At 34.7% G+C, this 21,953-nt stretch overlaps 1 protein-coding gene across 1 annotated transcript in view; it reads right to left on the bottom strand.

The window, feature by feature from the left end:
* The window catches only part of DHX15 (DEAH (Asp-Glu-Ala-His) box helicase 15), a 53,460-nt gene that overhangs the window by 15,751 nt on the left and 15,756 nt on the right, over positions 1-21,953 (bottom strand). Inside the window, exons 4-7 of the mRNA XM_008582203.1 lie at positions 17,325-17,484; positions 13,054-13,272; positions 7,452-7,619; positions 486-572 (exon numbers count right to left, since the gene is read on the bottom strand). Of these exons, the coding sequence (XP_008580425.1) occupies positions 486-572; positions 7,452-7,619; positions 13,054-13,272; positions 17,325-17,484 (634 nt within the window). The remainder of the gene's footprint in view (positions 1-485; positions 573-7,451; positions 7,620-13,053; positions 13,273-17,324; positions 17,485-21,953) is intronic.

The following is a 21,953-nucleotide window of genomic DNA, read 5'->3' as shown; positions in this document are numbered from 1 at the left end:
AAAAAAAAAAAAGAGTATCTATTGAGAAGTCACTTCATTTGGAAAAGGGCTTGGTATTCACTGTTAAACTAGAGGAGTAACATAATAACTTTTTCGAAATATGTACCTATTACATAGCAGGAACTCTAATGTTGGATAAGTGAGTTATCAGCAGGGATGGTAATCCTGTCCTTTTATTACTTACCTCCATACTCTTTAAGTGAATATACAAGCCAAAACACCCACCATCACTACATTGAAACAAAGAAACCAAAGCAATCTTCAAGGAAAAAAAACCTAGGCCTACACATTAAATACTGCCTTAAATTTCTGAGAGCCAGCTAGTACAAGAAGGGCGCATATGGCAGAAATCTGAAAATAAAACAAAAGAAAACAGGATAATGATTCTAAAAAGTAAAGTTGAGCCACTAAATGAATGGGCTGTAATGTACTGTTAAGCTAACACTAATGTATAAGGTATCTAACTACAGCACTAAAATACGTACCTTTTGTTTCGCAAATCCAGGATCAATCACAAACACCACACCATCTATTGTCAAAGATGTCTCTGCAATGTTAGTTGACACAACTACCTGTTAAGAAATACAGTATGTAAATGATATTATAAACCAAGTAAAATTAACATGACGGTAAGATTAACTGCTAACTTTCACTAACACAAGGAATTTCAAGCCAGTGAATAAACTAGAAATAAGATTTGAACTGCAATGACCAATGCTCTAAAAAGACAAAATCAAAATTTAAGAATTCAAAATTTCATTTAGTTCACAACAGTAATTTCCTTTTCCAAAGTTATGATTTCAGGTTATCACTAAACTACATTACATTTTGATTAGTCAAATAGAATAGCACCAAAAGGAAAATATTGATAAAGCAATACAAGCATACCTTACCATACATACAAGCATGTCTCACTGACCGAACAACCTTTAATTAATATCCAAATTTGACACACATCTTTCAATATTTTCAGAAAATATTTACAAAGAAAAACTTCATATTTATATTACAAAAACTCAACGCAACATTATAAACAAAATGGCACACGGGAAAACTCAAGTTACAATCCAGTAAGAACTGGCAGATCAGAATCAAATGTACATGTTTTGGAATGTACAAAGGGAAGACATGTAATATGTTACTTCATATAAAACAACTGTTAGGAAACATCAATTTTTTGTTTACAGGGAATAATGCTTAAAGAATTTACATACTAATATGAGAGCCTATTTTTGTTATTTTTTCTATATTTTAGATATGTTTTAGGAAATTGGTTGGGGACTTGGTAATGACACATTATGTATAACTTTTCCCTTTTATAGCAACAGGAAATGGGTATTCCTCATTAGTATTTTTACCTAGAACATCTGATTTCCAGGTACAGGCTACTGACATTACATTGGAGATGCTTGTATATTGCAAACAGTTGACATAGAAGATGAATCAGATAGAGTCTGCTCTTACAGCTTTTACAGTTTGTAAGGAAAGATTAGACATGGATAGAAAGGGTAAATGACACCAAAGATGCACTGCGAGATTTAAAAAGGGTTTACCTCCATAGCAAAGGCAAGGAAGGCTTTACTGAGAAATAGCATTTAGGACAGTCCTTGAAAGGAAGGTGGTATCTACTCACAAGAAAGAAGGGAAGAGCACTAGCAACAAAAAACAAGAGCATGTGGGTAAGAATGCCTATAAAATGCTCATAAAAAAAAACAGGGATAAATATAAGCCCTTTTATTTTTATATTTAAAAAAATATTTAATTTTGTAAGCCAAACGGCTTAAGAACTTATAGGCTTTTGTTTCACAACTATTTTACTTAAAAATAACATTGCTTCATTTTCTGATTTCATACTTACTGAGTGGGAGACTTACCAAAATATTAGCAGAAAACCCCCAAATATTAGCAGAAAACCACAGAGGTTTAAAAACCCACTAGGAAGCTAACAGGAAATTTCAGAATCATTTACATATCAAAAACCAAAATGCTTCCTTTTTCCTTGGGCAGTTGAAAGGATTTACAACTAGCAAAGCAATAAGAAACCACTGGTGATTTGATGATGTTACTGAAAATACGTTCTTCAGGACATTTAGATAACACACACAATCAATTATGAGGTAAAGCAAACATAAATAAGGTATATAAGGTTGACAGGTAGACTTGAACAAGTATAACCCAAGTTTTATAGTCTTCTAGAAAGTCAGTTTGTTGTAGTGGAAGGAGCAATGAATTTAGGGGAAGGTGGCAGAGCCAGAAATCCAAGCAGAGTAGCTTAGTAATAGTGGAAGGGTTTAACACTGCCAAGCTTCCATTTCTTTTTATAATTCTTGCGTATTACTTAGTTTAGCTTAGTGGTAGGGAATAAAATTAGATAACTGTGATTATACAAGAGGTCTTCTGGTTTTCTGGAATTCTGGGGTAAAAATCATGGTTCCAAATATATTTAGGACAGCAGAGAAAAAAAAATAAAAAAATCTTTTTACACGAGTTATTTTGGGAAAAAATGTTTCACATAATTCTTCTCAAACAGAATACAGCCTATGTGACAAAAAATTCCTGACGTGATCAACTCTTTAAAGATATGAAAAAAGTTAATTTTTCTCCACAAAAGCATTTCATGTGTGTGTGCATGTTTTGGGAAAAAATGTTTCACATAATTCTTCTCAAACAGAATACAGCCTATGTGACAAAAAAATTCCTGACGTGATCAACTCTTTAAAGATATGAAAAAAGTTAATTTTTCTCCACAAAAGCATTTCATGTGTGTGTGCATATGTATTTTGTGTGTGTGAGGAAAATTTATAGTACTTATAACAAGAAGTGAATGTGTGATTCTACAAATTTTTAAGAATCAAGTAATTATGACAACTTGGCAAACCCTGTGTCATTACTGATAAGAGGCTATATTGCTAGCCAAAAGTCAAACCCCAAAATATCAGCGTTAAATGAGTCCTTACAGGAGCATGGTTTGGGGGATTTTCCCAAGAAATAGAAATAAATGGGTAAAAAGCTTTAAGGTAATACATTTTTCTTTTAAGTACGACGTATTATTACACTAATTAATAATTACTGACGTATCTACCAGCATGATAAAAAGAGCAGGAAAATGGCATTTAGGAAACCATAAGAGAGAGATTTGGGGACAAAAAAGAGAAAAATTCATGTAAAAAGTTATTCAGCTTAGTATTTCTTCTATTGACTCTACCACTAGAGCTGGAGAAGTAACACTAGCTAAGGTTAAATAAAACACACACACACAATGCAAAAGAACAGACAAATAAATGAGATGATAAAAGCTGCCTTGGAACCTCAGTGTTTGAGTGAAGAAAGCGCTAAGCAAGTTCTAGATGTAAATAGCATACCATCCAATGAGGAACTAGTCAGGAGACAAACTGATCCTGAATTTGTCAAGGGACTTACATATGACCGGTGTTAATCTATATAACTGTTACAAGCTTTCTAGACTGTAACTTTGCAGTAAATATTCGAGGAGCCTTAAAAAATGTTTAAAACGTCATTGACTAAGTAAGTATTTCAGGTAAAGAACACCATACAAGCTTTCTAGACTGTAACTTTGCAGTAAATATTCGAGGAGCCTTAAAAAATGTTTAAACGTCATTGACTAAGTAACTATTTCAGGTAAAGAACACCCAAAATAGAATAAGCCCTATGGTAAAAAGTTTGGCATCTCTGCCAAGATGTGCTAAGAGTAAACATCCCCCTCAATAACCTGTCTTCTAATGGAACCCACTTTGATATAGTTCAGTAAAAGTACTTAGGCTGCCCTACCTGAATACTGTTTGGACACAATAATGCACTTAGTTTAAAGTAGTTTGGACTTTTAGTCCCCAGGGAACTCTGTGGGGGTCTCCAGTTGAAGGACATTAACTTATACTTGCTGGTAAACATCACAGTAGCACCACACGAAGCTATCTCCATATCGTGGACCATTATCTCTATTTAAAACTATAGGACTATCTCCACAAGGACCATTTCTCTTTTTCACTGAGCAATGTAAGCTGAGCCACATTAACTGTAAACTGTAGAATAAGCTACAGAAAAACCAGTTATCTGTATGGACAAAATTAATGAAAACTAAATAACCTAAATGGCAGAATCTTTGCTGGATTTTAATAAACCAAATCCAGAAAACAGCAACTGTAAGTTCCAGTCAAAAAGATGCACAAAAGTGATTTACTTAGTAAACTTTAATGCACGTAAAGAACTACTGTAGCTTTTAGCTTAGTCAAATACTGAATAAACTTCAAAAATCAAAAATAGGTAAAAATATCTACCCTCATAAAAATACATGTATTACATTCTCAACCTTTTCTGACTTAAAAAAACCTGAAATAGTTCACCATTAGTACCATGCTAGACGTCTACAGTAAAGTACATAGTAACTTTGTAAAACAAATGCTACTTAGTACCCTAATGCCTGTATAAAACTGAACCTTTAATATAGACTACATTTAAAATTTTTAATACTAAGCTGTTCTAGTCATTTTTACCATAATTAAGTTATAAAATCCATTTTTCAAAAATAAAGACAATGAGGAGGACAACAAATATGTCACTGCCTTACAAAAGGTACTCACTCAAATATAAAGTTATACAGAATTACAATTAATGTGATGGAATTTTAAAAATTGTATTTGTTAAAAAAACATCCAATACTTTTATGTACCTGCTATGCTAGCTATTATCGTTTTATCAGAACAAAGTAAACAATTTAACAAAAAAAGACTCAAATCATATTTTGTTTCTCACAATTAGAAGCAGACAGTAAGTCTCTAGCTGTTCCTATGTAATTTAAAATTGTGAATATCATAATCAGCGACAGTTAACACTTTTGAATCAAAGTTCCATTTTAATAACTGGCGTAGTAATTGTTTAATCAGTGAAAGCAGAATTAAGCCCTGGCATTAATTTTCTAAATCAAAAAAGGATATAAAAGTTGCAGCATTAAAAAAAAAAAAGGAAAGCAGCAACTGAATGGCAGTTCTTCCTGCTCTAGTGCCCACTCACTTTCTGTCACATAATCTGTGTGTAACCTTAATTCTCACCCCTCCTCCTTCCCCACATGCCCACCAGTCCTCTTCCCTGCTCTAACCCGGCCTGCTGGTCAATGCTTGGCCAGGCCATGTTTCAGTATCTCAGAGTTTCCACTGGCACTCCCAATTCAGGCCAGGCAGCTGCCCTGCCTAGCACTGAAAATACATGACTTGATCTGTAGATCCTCCTCTATGAACTACCTTTGCCTGAAAATTTTTAATTTGTGCTTAAACATGCTGGGCCTCAGAGTAGTTTTCCTCACAGTGAGCAAGCATGATGCACCAATTGCCAAGGAAGTCCTCCCTCATTCCCCTGGGACCAGGGAGGCTATGACAGTGCTCTTTCTCAGTTTCTTAGATGAACTGAGTTATGCCAAAAGACAATTTCTCAGCAAGAGATACTGTAGCTTTACCTAAATGAAACACCATCAGTGGACAGCCAAGCAGCACTGTAGCCTTAGTTGCAAGTTAAAAGCCAACGATGAGACCAATCCCTGGGGACTCCAATGGTCCCTTCATCAGGTGAGCCCGTCATTACATATCCAGTGGCTGCCAAGTCACTCTTTTCAGCAAGACAAAATTCTCCTCAGTATCCTTATGGTTATAACACAAAAAAGCAAGCAAGCAAGGAAGAAACAAACCAAAACCTAGTTCTACTCCATAGGCTTGAGTTATAGATTCTACAATATGTATCATGTGTTCAACTGGCACCAGACAGAACCTAATTTTCCAATGTACCAGTAATAACAGCAAAGAGCTCAGATGTGAAATATTAGTAAGCGTGGGTCTATATCTCTCAAAGTAACTCAATGGAATGAGGGAGAGCTACACAGAACATGGCAAATCTTGCTGTATGAATATTTCACTCAATGGTAAACTAACATTTTTTTTTAAATGTGACCGGTAAGGGGATCGCAACCCTTGGCTCGGTGTCACCCGCACCTCGCTCAGCCAGTGAGCGCACCGGCCATCCCTATATAGGATCCGAACCCGCGGCGAGAGCGCCACTGTGCTCTCCCGAATGTGCCACAGGGCCAGCCCTAACATAACATTTTAAAAATAAAAAATGTAGATATTCAAAGTGCACACAATTTCAAAACAAATTAACCCCTTTTAAGCTCTGCCTGGAGGATGCATTAACACCTCTTTACTACAGAAATGTTTAAGAAATAGCTACTTTGTATATATCCCTTGATGAGGAACCAAACTGAAAAGACTAGAGAATAAGTACCTCCCAGTCAACAAATCAACTTCAAAATGATATACTAAAGGTATCACTTAAATTTTTCCTCAGTTCAGAATGCATATAAAGTAACACAAGAAAAATATCTTGACATGTTCTATAGACAGCACTATGACAAAAAATAATTGAAAGTTCAATATAATAAAGCTATATAATTAGATTATTTTTAATGCATTAAATACATTAATACATATTTTAATACATTATTAATTAAATTATATACTTAATTATAAAATTCTCTATACTTTATGATCTCTGCAAAACTCAAAAGCTGATTTTTTTTAAATGTTAATTTATATTCCACTAGGCTGTCATTGCATATCCACATTTTGTTCATTTAAGTTTTACAAAGCCAAGTTAAAAAACAGCCATAATATAGTTAAACATGTCTTTATAGTTTTTAATTTTTTCAGCAATCACTGAAAACATTTACAAGACGCAAAACATAGCAAAAAAAGTTGTGTGTCTGTTAGTCCTGAGTACAATGGTTTTCAAACCTTTAAAAACAGTGCAATCTTATTTCCAAAGAGTCTACTAGAACTCCCAAATCTTAAATAAAAGTACAGCTACTCTGTTTCAAATAGGTACTCAGATCTCCTTCCATTCCCGCAACAAAGTGCCTCAAATATAGGGTTGGAATATCCTTGGTTCCCCTCCTTGTGTCAGGCACACATCCCTACCAAAAGAATCCAGACGTTGTTCCTGCCTTCAAGGAACCCACGTATTTATGCAGTGTGATTAGTGCTACTGTCATTAGAGTCAACTCTGCAGAGTCAATATTTCACACCTATACGCATGACATTTAGTTAAGTCTTAAAGAAATTTCTAGGCAGAAGCCAAGCGACCAAAGAAATGAAAGACAGCACCTGGCCATCATCCCCTTTTCTTAACCCATCCTAACAAATCTTCTATTTGCTAAGGAGGGACTGTGTAGGTGGGGAGGAAGCAGTACATATACCTACTCTAAAGGTTAAAGATATGCAGAACTCTACCTTACTACACTTTTTCCTGTTTTCTTTTGAAATGCAGATCATTGTTGTGTATAATCCAGATCACAATCATCCACAACTTAAGACCTTTATAATTAAATATAGTTTGATATCTCACAATTATTTCAGTATTAGCAAAATGTTTATCAAGAACATTTCTGTTACCTTTCTTCCAATTGCTCCATTCTGTTTTTTTGGAGGTGGTGGCTCAAAAATGCGTTGCTGCTGCTGAGGTGGAAGTGTAGAGTACAATGGAATGATTTTAATGTCACCAACTTCAGGGCCCAAATCATCAACCTCACGCTTTATTCTCTTACAGGCTTCATCAATTTCCTACAAAAGAAAAGTTAGAGTCTGAAAACAAAATGAATACTGAGACATTTTAAGTATTTATCATAATCCTAGTTTTACACAGCATATGCAATGTGCTTTCATTTCATGGATACTCTACTATCAATTTAGTAACCAAAACCAATTTAGCAAATTTCAATGGGATTTCCAAAACAATCCAAGAAACTTTGATTTCTGTATTCAAACGAATACATAAGTGCCTTATTTGCATTCCACGCCCCTTTTCTTAGAGTTAAATTTGCTAATTAATTCTCAACAAATTGTACTAAAATTGAAATTTCTCACCCAGGAATATTTAACTGCACTCATGACCTTTTCAATTTTCACAATCTAAAAGAAATTGATGTGCTAGACATTTTAAATAAGCCAATTACGCTTTAATGTCACGTATCACTAATGCAATTATATGGAAGATTTGCTTCAGTGTGCCTAATGAGAACAAACACCTTTACAGTATCAACATAGATATTTAAGAACTAGGCTAACCCAAATATCTTAGAGCAGCTTCAATAATTTCCCCAATACAGGAATCCATTGCAGTTCATTTGCATTCAAATCAAAGTTTAAAGGGAAGAGACAGAATGGGGAGGGAGGGGAGAAAGAGAGGCAGAGAGTGACATGGCAGCCCTGAGAGTGGCAAAAAGACTTAAAAAAAAAAAGGGGGGTGGGTGGGAGTGTGTGCAATGGCAGGCAAATATATTCTAAATTTTACTGAAGCATTAATTCAATTAAACCAAGAAATATATTAAACAGCCTGTTATATATTAGGCAGAGTGTTCTCATCAACAAATTATCTTTTATTCAGAAGAAAGAATGATACAAAAAGGAGGGGGAATTTCAGGTAAATATACTCTATATTTTTATATATTAGGCAGCGTGTTCTCATCAACAAATTATCTTTTATTCAGAAGAAAGAATGATACAAAAAGGAGGGGGAATTTCAGGTAAATATACTCTATATTTTTATATATTAGGCAGCGTGTTCTCATCAACAAATTATCTTTTATTCAGAAGAAAGAATGATACAAAAAGGAGGGGGAATTTCAGGTAAATATACTCTATATTTTTATATATTAGGCAGCGTGTTCTCATCAACAAATTATCTTTTATTCAGAAGAAAGAATGATACAAAAAGGAGGGGGAATTTCAGGTAAATATACTCTATATTTTTATATATTAGGCAGCGTGTTCTCATCAACAAATTATCTTTTATTCAGAAGAAAGAATGATACAAAAAGGAGGGGGAATTTCAGGTAAATATACTCTATATTTTTATATATTAGGCAGCGTGTTCTCATCAACAAATTATCTTTTATTCAGAAGAAAGAATGATACAAAAAGGAGGGGGAATTTCAGGTAAATATACTCTATATTTTTAAATCAAAGTGCAACTTTGTGTTAAAGAATACCAAGTTCTTGGATACAATAAGAACAAAAGTTTTTCCACCTATTTCAAACATACCAGTTTTCTTAAATAATATAAGGTTATTTGCCTTGAAAACTGTGACACAGAAAATTACTATTAAGGATTCAATGTTAACAGTTCCCTTTGAGATCTCAAGTTTCTAAAAGAAAATGAAAGTAGACTGCCATTCACTGAAAAAAATGTAACAAAGAAAAATATTTTTAAGAAAACAATTGCTTTCAAATGCTGAATCTAGATTAGAATGCCCCCTGCTGGCACGCAAGTACAAAATTAAGATCTCTACCAAATTAAAAAAGATTTGAACATAAACACAAATCTAGATCTGCAACACTCAGAGTATCTTCAGTTTTGTTAATTTTACCATACATACAACTGGAAAGTAAACAGTCAGAAGTCACCAAACATCAGATTTCACATCTTAAAAAACTGAGTACCCAAATCATACATTTGCTCTGACTCCAGTATTTTAAGATGACAATTCCAACTCTACTTGGGACTTGACTACCAATCTATTAAGCATATATGGAACTAAAACAAAATGACGACCACATGGGATATAAAGACATATCTAAAGTGTGGGGGAAAAATCTACACCACTTATGATTTTACAGAAACAAAGTTCTAAACAGAGGTTTAAAACTGCAATAAAAATTTTCCTTCAAGTTTGTCAAACTTCCAGTCAATACTATCAGTTCAGAATGCCACAAAACTCATCATTCATTCATCAGAATACAAACAGAGGGCCGGCCCGGTGGCGCACTCAGTAGAGTGCGGCGGCGCTGACCACCGAGGGTTCGGATCCCATATAGAGACCGGTCCGCCCATTGGTTGAGTGCGGTGCGGGCGCGACACCGAGGGTTGTGATCCCGTTACCGGTCACGAAAAAAGACAAAAATGAAGAAAAAAAAAAAAAAGAATACAAACAGAGAAGGAAATGGAAAGTTTACTTTCTAAGCAGCAACCATCTGCTTAGTCATCAGCAATATTAAGAATTAAGACTGAAGTTCAGGCATTTCTGATTTGAGGAAACTTTCAGCTATAAAAGTATCAATACATGTTAGAAAATTCAGACCTTCCTATGAATTCACTGCATGTTGAAAAAAGCATTTTACTAAGCAATACTGGAGATAAAAGAAATAAAGGGTTTCAGCATCTTCAAGTACCAATTTACAACAATTGATATTTCAATTATAATCACTCTTACCTAACTCAGTAATGTAGCTTCCTTAAAGACTTTTACTAGTCAATACTTAAGGTTAATCAAATATCCAGATATTATGCATTAAAATAACAACATTCTAGAATTCAAATCCTTCCCAACTTTTCACCAATTTAAACTGTTCTCCCTCCCAAACTAATTCAAATGACTATAGAGCCACTATTATTTAAGAAAAGTGGTGAAAATGGGAATATGGTCTTAAAAATCAGTTTAAAAATTTCATGAAGACTATTCATATTTATGAAGACAAGAGTAGTGATGTCCCAGAAGCTACCATTTAACTTAGCAAGTAGAAATAGCAAAAATTCACAAAAACAAGAAACGGTAATATTTTACATATCTTTAGATTAGCTCTACTAAACATAATCAATCAATGAAATCTATACAAAATACATTAGGTAAGCTGCTACCTTCTCCCCAAAATTCTTCAAATTCAAGACTTGGCACCTAAAGAGAACTTAAAAATGTAATGGTACAAATATAAACAGTTCACAACTAAAGTAGCACTTTATTTCATGAAAGACATAAGTTCCAGCACACATGCTTTTACCTCCTTCCTTTCCCCAGCTATGGGATTCACAGTAGCCGAAATATGAACTACACCAAGTTGACTCAAGAGAAAAAAGCCTTTCAAATCCTCATCATGAGATTATCTGGTATTTCTTTTCGAATTCAAACATGCTTGGTTATCTGAATATAATGACTATTTTAAATAGTCATTTAAAGAAAGAAAATACACTACATACTTTGGAGGAAGTGAGAAACTACAGAGACCAGACACAAGAGGACAAAAGGAATCCCTCAATAGCCTCAATCTTGAATTACAGCATAAATGCCATTTATATGCCATCAAAAAAGCATTTAGTACTCATTTCAAAATATACAGAAGTTCTTCCACTCAAAATATATAAAAAGGAAGACTAGCACCAAGAGAGGGTATCTGGAAAACTAAATTTGCAAAACACTTTACTCCCCAAAAGAACAAGTATGATTCTCTACTGGAAATAATTTTACACCCTCCAGGGGACATCACCTCACGACAGAATTCATCACCTCACGACAGAATTAACCAGCCCACAACGTAAATAGTAATACTGAGGTTGAGAAACCCTGTTCTACAGAAAGAAAAACATGGCCAATAGGGCACAATCATAAACCGGAAGAACAATCCTGAAGAAACCCGAGAATAAAAAAAAAAACTACTCAACATTTACAGCTCTGAATAAAACGTGCTTATATATTACATAGCAAGCATTCCTGTAGACTCTGAACACAAATTAGAGTTCACATTATAGTGAAGGGAGGCAGTCAGACAGCAACAGACCTTCGGTATCTGAGAGACTAGGACAACTTCCCACAACACTGTTTAGGGTATCATTAACGTACCACCTGCATCATACTGGCTAAAATACTCCTCTGGAACAGTGACCCTTTATACTGAAGGGAATATAAAAATGGCCTGAAGAACTTATTGAAGATGCAGAATTCCTGTAATTTCACTCCCAAATTTCACCTGTTTCAACAAGTCTGGAATAAAAGCAGGAACGTGCTTTTAACAAATTCTCCTTCAGGCAGGCAATCTACTGGCCACAACTGAGAAAAAATGTTCCAGAGCAGGAGTCAGATCTTTTACTGTAAAGGGGGCCAAAATATTTCAGGCTCTGCACCTATATACAATCTCTGTTGCATTTTCTTTTAATATACATTTTAAAAATATAAAATTCTTAACTAGTAGGCCATACAAAAAAATAGGAGGTATATCAGTACATGTAGCTATTTAAACGTAAACTAGTATTTTGTAAAATTAAAAGTGTAGTCCCTCACACTAGGCACATTTCAATGCTGAAAAACCCTACGTTATTAGTGGCTACCATAGTGAACAGCAGATACAGAACATTTCCAGCATTGCAGAAAGTTCTGCTGGACAGCACTGCTCTAGAACATTGCTGCTCAAGCCTTGAGAAACATAAGTATTACCTGGACACTTCTTACAAATGCAGAATCTCAGGTCTCACCACAACCTATTGAATCAGAATATGCAAGTTTTCTCTAAGTAATCTGCACATATGTTAACTTCAACAGCACATTCCAGAATGTTCACAAAGCCCATCATAGCAAAAGAAAAGCTTTAAGAAATCCTTTAGTAAAAGGCTTTCTAAAACTTTTTTATCCAAATAGCTTTTCCTAAACTTATTTAGCTACTCAAGAATTTCACAGTAGACCTATAAAAACACAGTTAGCAATGAGTTTAAAAAATGCTGTAGCTGAGAATAAAATTTGTATCTAATAACGAGGTAAATTCTAACTAAGAAATTTTAGTGACCACTTACAATCCTCGGTGAACACGTAGAAGACAAAACAAAAAAATATTTTGATAGTGAATGGGCACCCAACTTCATTCTCAAGCTAAATAACTGGTGAGGACAGCCTCATTTCAAAGCAGTTATGATGCAAATTCATGCCACAAAGTACCACTTACAACCCAGGCCTCTCTAAAGTTGAGGCTACCATTGCTAACTCTTGAAATTCTAAAAGCATTCAACACTCTCAGGATAATTAATTAGAACACAATTAACTAGCAGTATAAAAAGGCATTCCTAGAGTTTAAAAGGGGTTATATATTTTATATATTAATACAATCAAGTTGAAGAACTTCAAACACTGGCATAAGAAAAATATGGTTAATATACACCAAGTTTTTTAGTTTAAAATGTGTAATAAAAATAATATGCCAAAGGCTAAATAATAAAGCAAATAATGATGATACATACCTCTTGACCAGTTAAGAAAAGTAGAAGATCTCCCTCCTCCTCTTCACACATATGAATTTGGATCACTGTTCGAATTGCTGCTTCAAGATAATCTCTCTCTGGTTCTGGAGTATAAAAAATCTCAACAGGATGTGTACGCCCAGGAATAGTTAAGAGAGGACAGTTATCAAAGTAAATCTGGAACTTTCCTGCATCTAGAGTAGCACTCATAACTATAACCTGAAAGAAAACAGTAAATTACTTGAAAATGTCTTCAAGGGTTCTTACATAGTCTTAAAGAAAAAAAAATAGAAAATTACAGTAATATTTACTGTTCTATACATAAACATCAATTATAAAGAAGCCTATGAAAGTCTTCAAATAAATTGTGACTAAAATCAAATACAGAAAGCCTGAGCTATAGTAAGAGCTGAATTATTTACTTTTCAAAACATTCAGAAATAAACCTAACATCCAATAAATAAATAAACTACAATATATTTTTATGAAACAATAACTTAAAAACCAGTTATAAAATTATACATGTGAAAGGATTGGTGGAAAGACATTATTATGTAGTATGATTATTGCTACATTTATTAAAACAATTTCACACACAGGAAAAAATGGAAAGAAAATGAAAAAAGTATAATTAGTGGACCAGATATAAATTTTCTCCCTTCATCTTTAATGAGCATGACTGCCTTTGAAAAATTCCTGAAATAAACCAGGGTCTTCTAAACTACTGCAGAAAGTCATAGCAATAAAAGATTATTTGGGTGCAGGGCCACATGACTGCTGTCGCTCTCCCTCTATGTAAATTAGATTATATAACCATTAAAAATTTATTTAAATAGAAAGCTCCCCCATAAAATATTCTACTAGAGTTCTTAATTTCTACTCTAAACTGAGTTTCTCCCTAAAACCTTGATAGCTCATAGAGTTTAATCAATAATAATAATGTACTCATATAGTTCTTCAAATATATTCTTTAAAAGCAAAAATTTGTATAAGCAAAAACACTCAGTCCTCATATTTTTTAAGATCCAGAACCTCTCTGCCCAGTGCAGAATCCTTCCACAACACACATTCCAACAAGGGATAAGGACTCTAAGTTCCAAAGAATGGTATACATACACACAACTAAGCAAAAGACAACTTCATAAACTTTTGGGGACAAAAATGTCAGAAAATATTCAGTCAGTTTTAAGCCCTTAATCAACACAGTAAGACTGACCAAGGTACGAGTGGTGTGAAGGACAGTATGGAGGATACTGACATTTACAAAACACAGGTATTTCACAGGGCCATAGCCTACAGTGTAGTAGGACCAAAGTCCTTAGTTTTAGCCATAGCCCAATTCTTTAAAAATACACATAAAAATGCCAAGATTGGGAAAACCAAAAAACTTCCACAGGACTAAAGTCTTTGATGTAGATAAAAAAAAAAAAAAAACTGAAACACAGCAAAAGTGATTGCTCTGGGGGCAGTTGCCCTTGGTGAAGCTAAACCTAAATGATGGGAAAGTATTTGAGCTGAAATCTTCAAGGCTATTCTGCTAGTTAGTGGTTGGGGGATGTTCCACACCTTAACCTCAGCTGTTTCTTTAAGTTTCTTAGGGAACTAAGCACTGCCATGGCGATTATCTCATTGTTTCTTTTGCAACATCCAATAAATAAATAAACTACAATATATTTTTATGAAACAATAACTTAAAAACCAGTTTATAAAATTATACATGTGAAAGGATTGGTGGAAAGACATTATTATGTAGTATGATTATTGCTACATTTATTAAAACAATTTCACACATAGGAAAAAATGGAAAGAAAATGAAAAAAGTATAATTAGTGGACCAGATATAAATTTTCTCCCTTCATCTTTAATGAGCATGACTGCCTTTGAAAAATTCCTGAAATAAACCAGGGTCTTCTAAACTACTGCAGAAAGTCATAGCAATAAAAGATTATTTGGGTGCAGGGCCACATGACTGCTGTCGCTCTCCCTCTATGTAAATTAGATTATATAACCATTAAAAATTTATTTAAATAGAAAGCTCCCCCATAAAATATTCTACTAGAGTTCTTAATTTCTACTCTAAACTGAGTTTCTCCCTAAAACCTTGATAGCTCATAGAGTTTAATCAATAATAATAATGTACTCATATAGTTCTTCAAATATATTCTTTAAAAGCAAAAATTTGTATAAGCAAAAACACTCAGTCCTCATATTTTTTAAGATCCAGAACCTCTCTGCCCAGTGCAGAATCCTTCCACAACACACATTCCAACAAGGGATAAGGACTCTAAGTTCCAAAGAATGGTATACATACACACAACTAAGCAAAAGACAACTTCATAAACTTTTGGGGACAAAAATGTCAGAAAATATTCAGTCAGTTTTAAGCCCTTAATCAACACAGTAAGACTGACCAAGGTACGAGTGGTGTGAAGGACAGTATGGAGGATACTGACATTTACAAAACACAGGTATTTCACAGGGCCATAGCCTACAGTGTAGTAGGACCAAAGTCCTTAGTTTTAGCCATAGCCCAATTCTTTAAAAATACACATAAAAATGCCAAGATTGGGAAAACCAAAAAACTTCCACAGGACTAAAGTCTTTGATGTAGATAAAAAAAAAAAAAAACTGAAACACAGCAAAAGTGATTGCTCTGGGGGCAGTTGCCCTTGGTGAAGCTAAACCTAAATGATGGGAAAGTATTTGAGCTGAAATCTTCAAGGCTATTCTGCTAGTTAGTGGTTGGGTGATGTTCCACACCTTAACCTCAGCTGTTTCTTTAAGTTTCTTAGGGAACTAAGCACTGCCATGGCGATCATCTCATTGTTTCTTTTGTAGGTCACATAGCCTAGTTTTATGACTCCTTTTGATGGTAAACTGTAAAGGATTCTTAAAGCAAATGTACTTCACAGGGCCTGGTTTTCCAAAGCCCTGCAGTTTCAAATATTGACCTTGCAGAGGACTGGAAATTTTCCTCAGGCTATAAAGTCTCTGGTGTAAGATAAAGATTTGTGGCACAGCAAGGTTGCTGGCTCAAGGAGAGACAGGTTACTGATTGATATGTGAATATACTGGAAAATTGCTGGAGGGAGAAGGAATGTTTGCTAAGATCAGGCTTTTGTTGGTGGATCACTTAATTGTCTAAGGGAATATCATCTGATTTGTTTCACTGAAAGTTACCAGCCTATATTGTTAAATTATAACCCCACCTATGTTCTCTTCCTGTAACTTCCTGGTCTGGAAAATAAACGCAGGAAGAGAACGCCAATTCAGGGTTAATTTCCCAAGGAAGGGATGCCTCCCGCTTGAGGGTTCCAGGGGAGATTAACCACTTCAGGATCTCTCACTGCTCAGAAGAGATGGGCTTTGAGTAATCCTTTGTGACTCCATCACAGATTAACCACTTCAGGGTCTCTCACTGCTCAGAAGAGATGGGCTTTGAGTAATCCTTTGTGACTCCATCACCAGGGGAAATGGGGTGACAAACCCATGGGGAGGCAAAGCAACAGTAAATTGTTTGAACTATTTTTAAGTTACACCTGCTTTAATGAAAATTGTCATGTAGCCAGTTTATTTATGTTTTCACTATGACTGATTAACCACCTATGTTTCTTCTGTAACTTTCTTGCCTGCACAATAAAAAATGAGAGAAAACCAGACTTGGTGCTGTGCCTGGGGCCCTTCTCCCTTGAAGGAGTTCTCCCTGGGTACAGTCACCTTCGGGCCTCTCATTGCTCTGGATAAATGAGCTCTGAGTAATCCTTTGCATCTCGGTCACCCTGAGAGAGGTGACAGGAAAGAAAAAAAGCAAGACAGTAGGGTAATCGAGTGCATTTTTGAGGAGCTGCTTGTCCTGGGTATGATTATTCCCACTCTCAAGCATTACAAATTACAATGGGTGTCTTTGTGTTGGTACAAGGATGTGGATCTGAGGGGCAAATATTTAATCCTTAAGACAAGGAGGCCTCTGTACTTAAAGAAGGGTAGGGTAACCAGCACAATTACAAAAATATCATTCTATTAGGATATAAAATAATTGGGTGGGTTAGAAATGAAAAATATTTGGCTTAAAATACATTACTAAAAAGTAGGAGAACATACTTAAAACTTTAAAATGAAGACACCAAAATGGATTAGAAACAAAAACAATATAGGTATTGCTTCTTTTACTGGTGATTATTTCTTATAGCTGATTAGTGATTAGCATCTGTTCTCCATTTTTATACACACCTACAAATATTTATTTAGCAAACTAAAAGAAATTCCTTCACCTTTAAATCTGATCTCTGTCTTACAACTTCCTTAAGAACACCCATGAGAATATCTGTAGCCAGTGTCCTTTCATGAGCCTCATCAAGAATTATTACACCATAACGCTCCAGGAGGGGATCATTCATAGCCTCACGAAGTAACATCCCATCAGTCATATACCTATATTCACAAAAAACACATTGGTTAAGGTTCATTAGGCCACTTTAAAACTAAACTTCATGACAAATATGAAACTCAAAGACATCAGGTTAAGTCAAAACTAAACTTTTGTTCAAAACAAATTTCTGTTTCATAATCAACTGCAAAATTAAGCTTCAAGAAAATTTTATAAAAGTATACATCAAGCAAGTTATATACAGCATCAAATCTTTAAATCTTGTCAAATACAAGCATAATACTAATATGTATTGAGAAAACAAGATATTCCTGATTACAGAATATAACGATCACATGGTTTCACACAAATGCCAAAGCAAAATTTATTTAAATAAATGTTCTTAAAAAATGCTTTCAAACGTATAAATATTCAACCTGCAAAACAAAATGAATAAATCATTTTAAGTTGCTTCATGACATCACACTACTGAAATGTTACCACATGCAAATATACATATTTTTAAAAAGCCCTAACAATTCCTTACTTAATAAGCTAACTACAGGCTCTTGGTTCAAAAATGCTGACAGAGCATGAACCCACCATCCGCAACCTCCACACCCCCACGATGAAATGACCCTAAAGAAGCACAAAAGGAATTCGTTTATAAAGGCACTAGGACTGAGAGGTAACATCAGCACTACAGAAATGCTGATACATAAATGGAAGAAATAAGACAAATAACATCAGATTGATCAATGAACCAAAAACAGAGGGAAGCCAGGCTAGCCAGGTTTAGGGATGGCTCAAGAGAAGACAGCTAATATGGAATGCAACCATCACAGGAGGGGTACTATGCAGATTCAGGTAAGAATGGAGGCAATCAGATAGATCAACGGATTTGCAGGACGTAGTGTGGGTAAGTCATCTCCTGTCCACTCCACTCTGGCTGCTGCTGTCACTAATACAAAACAACTATCCTCAGTTTGGCACCTGGACAAAACAAAGTATGCCTTTAAATGCTGAAGTCACATCTCATTTAGTTAAATAAAAACCCACAATTTTATTTACAAATTTAAAAGTGGTATAAAAATCTGAAGTCATCATTTATGACTTCACCATTTTGGCTCCTTTTCATGATTAGTCTAACCTAACCTTTTATAAACCAACTTGATATATTTAGCTAACACCATCTGTTGGAGCAATAAGTTCAGCAAATTGATAGTGCACAGCAGAAGTGAATCCTTCTCTTTATATCACCTAAACTTAATTCTAAATTTAATAAGACTTTTGGCAAACAAATTCATCTTTACTCCATTTTATGTTTCTTCCTTGGTCATATTTTAAAAAACAAATTACCACATTTCTGGAATTGACAACAGCATTAGCTGCAAGATTATCTTCTGTAAGACCAAGAGAAAAAAAAAACCACTGTCAATTAAACTATGACTCAATGCCTTAACAACAGTCCAGCACGGTGCATGAATCAGCAACATTATAGCCTCTAGAGGCTTTTAAATTTCTTTGATCTATCTGAGAACATCTGGCAATTTTTCCTGCCTTCAGATACATTACTAACATGAGATAGGCAGTCCTCTTTGCACATTACCTCAGTAGCAAAACATTTTAGTTTCATCCACTTGTGGGCAACTTCCTTAGCTTCAAGAGAGCTCTTATTTGTTGCTTTGCAGGGCAAAAAAAATGGATTGGTTACTCTCTCAACAACACTATTTGCTCAAATACTATCAAATTACACCCCACTAACTCCGTTTCCCAACCTTTCTGGATGCTCAGTAACTATTCATTTCAGCATGGAATCCTAGTGTAGTTTTTTGAGGGCATTTTGATTAGCAAAGAAACTCAGTATGTGATGTCCCAACAATTCACATTACTTGTTTGAAGTGACAAAATCTACAGCCAAATACAAGTCCAAGCGTTCATAGGCAATGGCAACTACCCAACTGCCACCAGTTACAAAACCTCCAGACTGGAAGATACATCCCCACTTAGGACACTAAAAAATGAGGAAAAAGTCACAGAACTGATAAAATACCAGACTTTCACTTGAAACCTTCTTAAAACTCATTTAAGAAGATGCTTCTTTATTTTGATCTTTTTTTCTCCTCACATTCCTCAAGCTTCAGACAACCACAATATGAAGGCATTCAAAAGCTGACCAAAAATAGCCATTCTTTCATACTTTTCTAAGAGGAGAAATGTTACAAATGGCAGATTATGAATATTATAGTGGAACTATTATTTGCCCTGCTTTATTAACAAGTATGCATATTACAAATACTAAGTTAAATGGTCAACTAAACTTGAACCCTGCCTTCCAGATTCCAGAGACAATTCCTAATGGTTCCTCAATAATTTGATCATCACCCATTGATCCAATTCCATGAGATGCTACAGTTAAGTATCTCCTGCATCAGCAGTTAATATGGGAATAAAAGAAATACAAATCTCCATAAGGAAATTCCATTTTTCACTTATAAGACTGACAAACATAAAAAGTTTTACAATGCTGTGTTGGCAATGTTACAAAACAGCTGCTCATTTGCTCATTCCTTACTGGTGGGAGTAGATAAAATGTCTATGGAGAGCAATGTGGCAAAAGCTGATAAGATTCAAGCACAGCCTCTGACCCAACCAATTTCACATGTGTGCACGTGTGAAAAAGAAAGCGTGTAAAAGGTTGTAGGAAGATACTGAGGACAGCAACCGTTTCTAACAGCAAAAACTGCAAATTCGACTATCCATCAATAGAATTAGCCGAATAAACAAGGGTATAATCATAAATGCTATGCAGCCGTGAAAAAGAATGAAATAACTTGATATTACTGTTCTAGAATAATCTTCAAGATACAATTTAAGTGAAAGCAGAACACATATGTCCTAAGGCTTGGTGTAAACATTGGAGAAATTATTCTAAAAATCCTAGTTATGTTATGCTATTCAGAGGCTGGTTGCTTTTCAAAGCACAGGCTTTATCCTGGTACAACTAAACATACAGATAAATCCAAACTGTTTCTAAAGAAGATAAAACTTGGCTCTGCATGACCCAAAGAAATTTTTGTTATCTGTTTTGAAGGGTAACCATTATAAATGACTGCACTATTGAGTAATTAGATTTACTGCTTTCCATATTACCTAGAAAAGCTTTACAAATACTTACAGAGTATTATTACATGGAGTGATGAGGAATGAGGATGAAGAAGAAAAATAAACACAGTGATTAAGAAAACACACTTGTTGCAAGACAAATCTGGATTTAAGTCCCTTTTTTCTTACTGATGTCTGGCCTTGGACAATTTCTTCAACTTCTTTAATGCCCCATTTGTAAAATGTGAATAATAAGGTGAAAATTATTTAAGTTCAACAAAACAATGTAAATAAAGTGCTTAGTGCCCTAACTGCCCGGCACTCAAATGTGAATAATAAGGTGAAAATTATTTAAGTTCAACAAAACAATGTAAATAAAGTGCTTAGTACCCTAACTGCCCGGCACTTAGTAAGCACTCAATAAATAGAAGTCTATAGCACACTCCTAACTAACCTCTATGTAACTAATAAATCCTTGTGATAATCTTTCCCTCTATAAAACATAACACAATATATGCACATTTCTGTCCCCACCAGTTGATAATTACACGTGACATGAAATGATACTCTGAGCACAGAAAAGTTATACATACATACATACACATACACACACACACACACACACACACACACACACACACACGCTAAGTTGTACACTTTAGAAAAACTTGGAAAAAGATGAGCCACACACACAAAAAACTATCAGATGTGTGAGACAACTCTAAAAGACAACCAGTTGATAATTACACGTGACATGAAATGATACTCTGAGCACAGAAAAGTTATACATACACACACACACACACACACACACACACACGCTAAGTTGTACACTTTAGAAAAACTTGGAAAAAGATGAGCCACACACAAAAAAAACTATCAGATGTGTGAGACAACTCTAAAAGACAAGAAGGGATCTGGAATTCCAGAATTCCAAAAGACTGAACTCTCTTGAATTCTGGAAAAACAACACCTGTGTATTTTATAAGTATTTGAAATTTAAATTGCACTTTAAAATCTAGACATTTTATGGCAAAATGAAACTGCAAACAAAGGAACCGTATGCGATGAAGTGGTGTTGGTCCAATTTTAACAGAGTGATAAATGAATCTATAAGTTTTAAGTTACATGTTTAAAGTACGTAAAATTTTTGTTTACCACTGAGTTTTTAGCTAAAATACATTTGGTATGTGTTTCAGACTTAAAACTCTAATCAAGCAAAAGAAATGCCTAAGAAATTAACAATGGAAAATAAAGGCAAGTAAATCACTTCTTCAAAATACACTGCCCATTCCTCAAATTTTCAAAAGTTTTGAAGAAAATGCTCTTTTTTTTTTTGTCTTTTTTCGTGACCTGCAACAGATTGCAACCCTCAGTGTCGCACCCGTACCGGACCGGGACCGGCAACGGGATCACAACCCTCGATGTT

This window comes from Galeopterus variegatus, unplaced genomic scaffold, assembly GCF_000696425.1.
Source record: "Galeopterus variegatus unplaced genomic scaffold, G_variegatus-3.0.2 Scaffold2544, whole genome shotgun sequence".
Classification (NCBI taxonomy): domain Eukaryota; kingdom Metazoa; phylum Chordata; class Mammalia; order Dermoptera; family Cynocephalidae; genus Galeopterus; species Galeopterus variegatus.
This window is presented reverse-complemented; position numbering and strand designations above follow the sequence as displayed.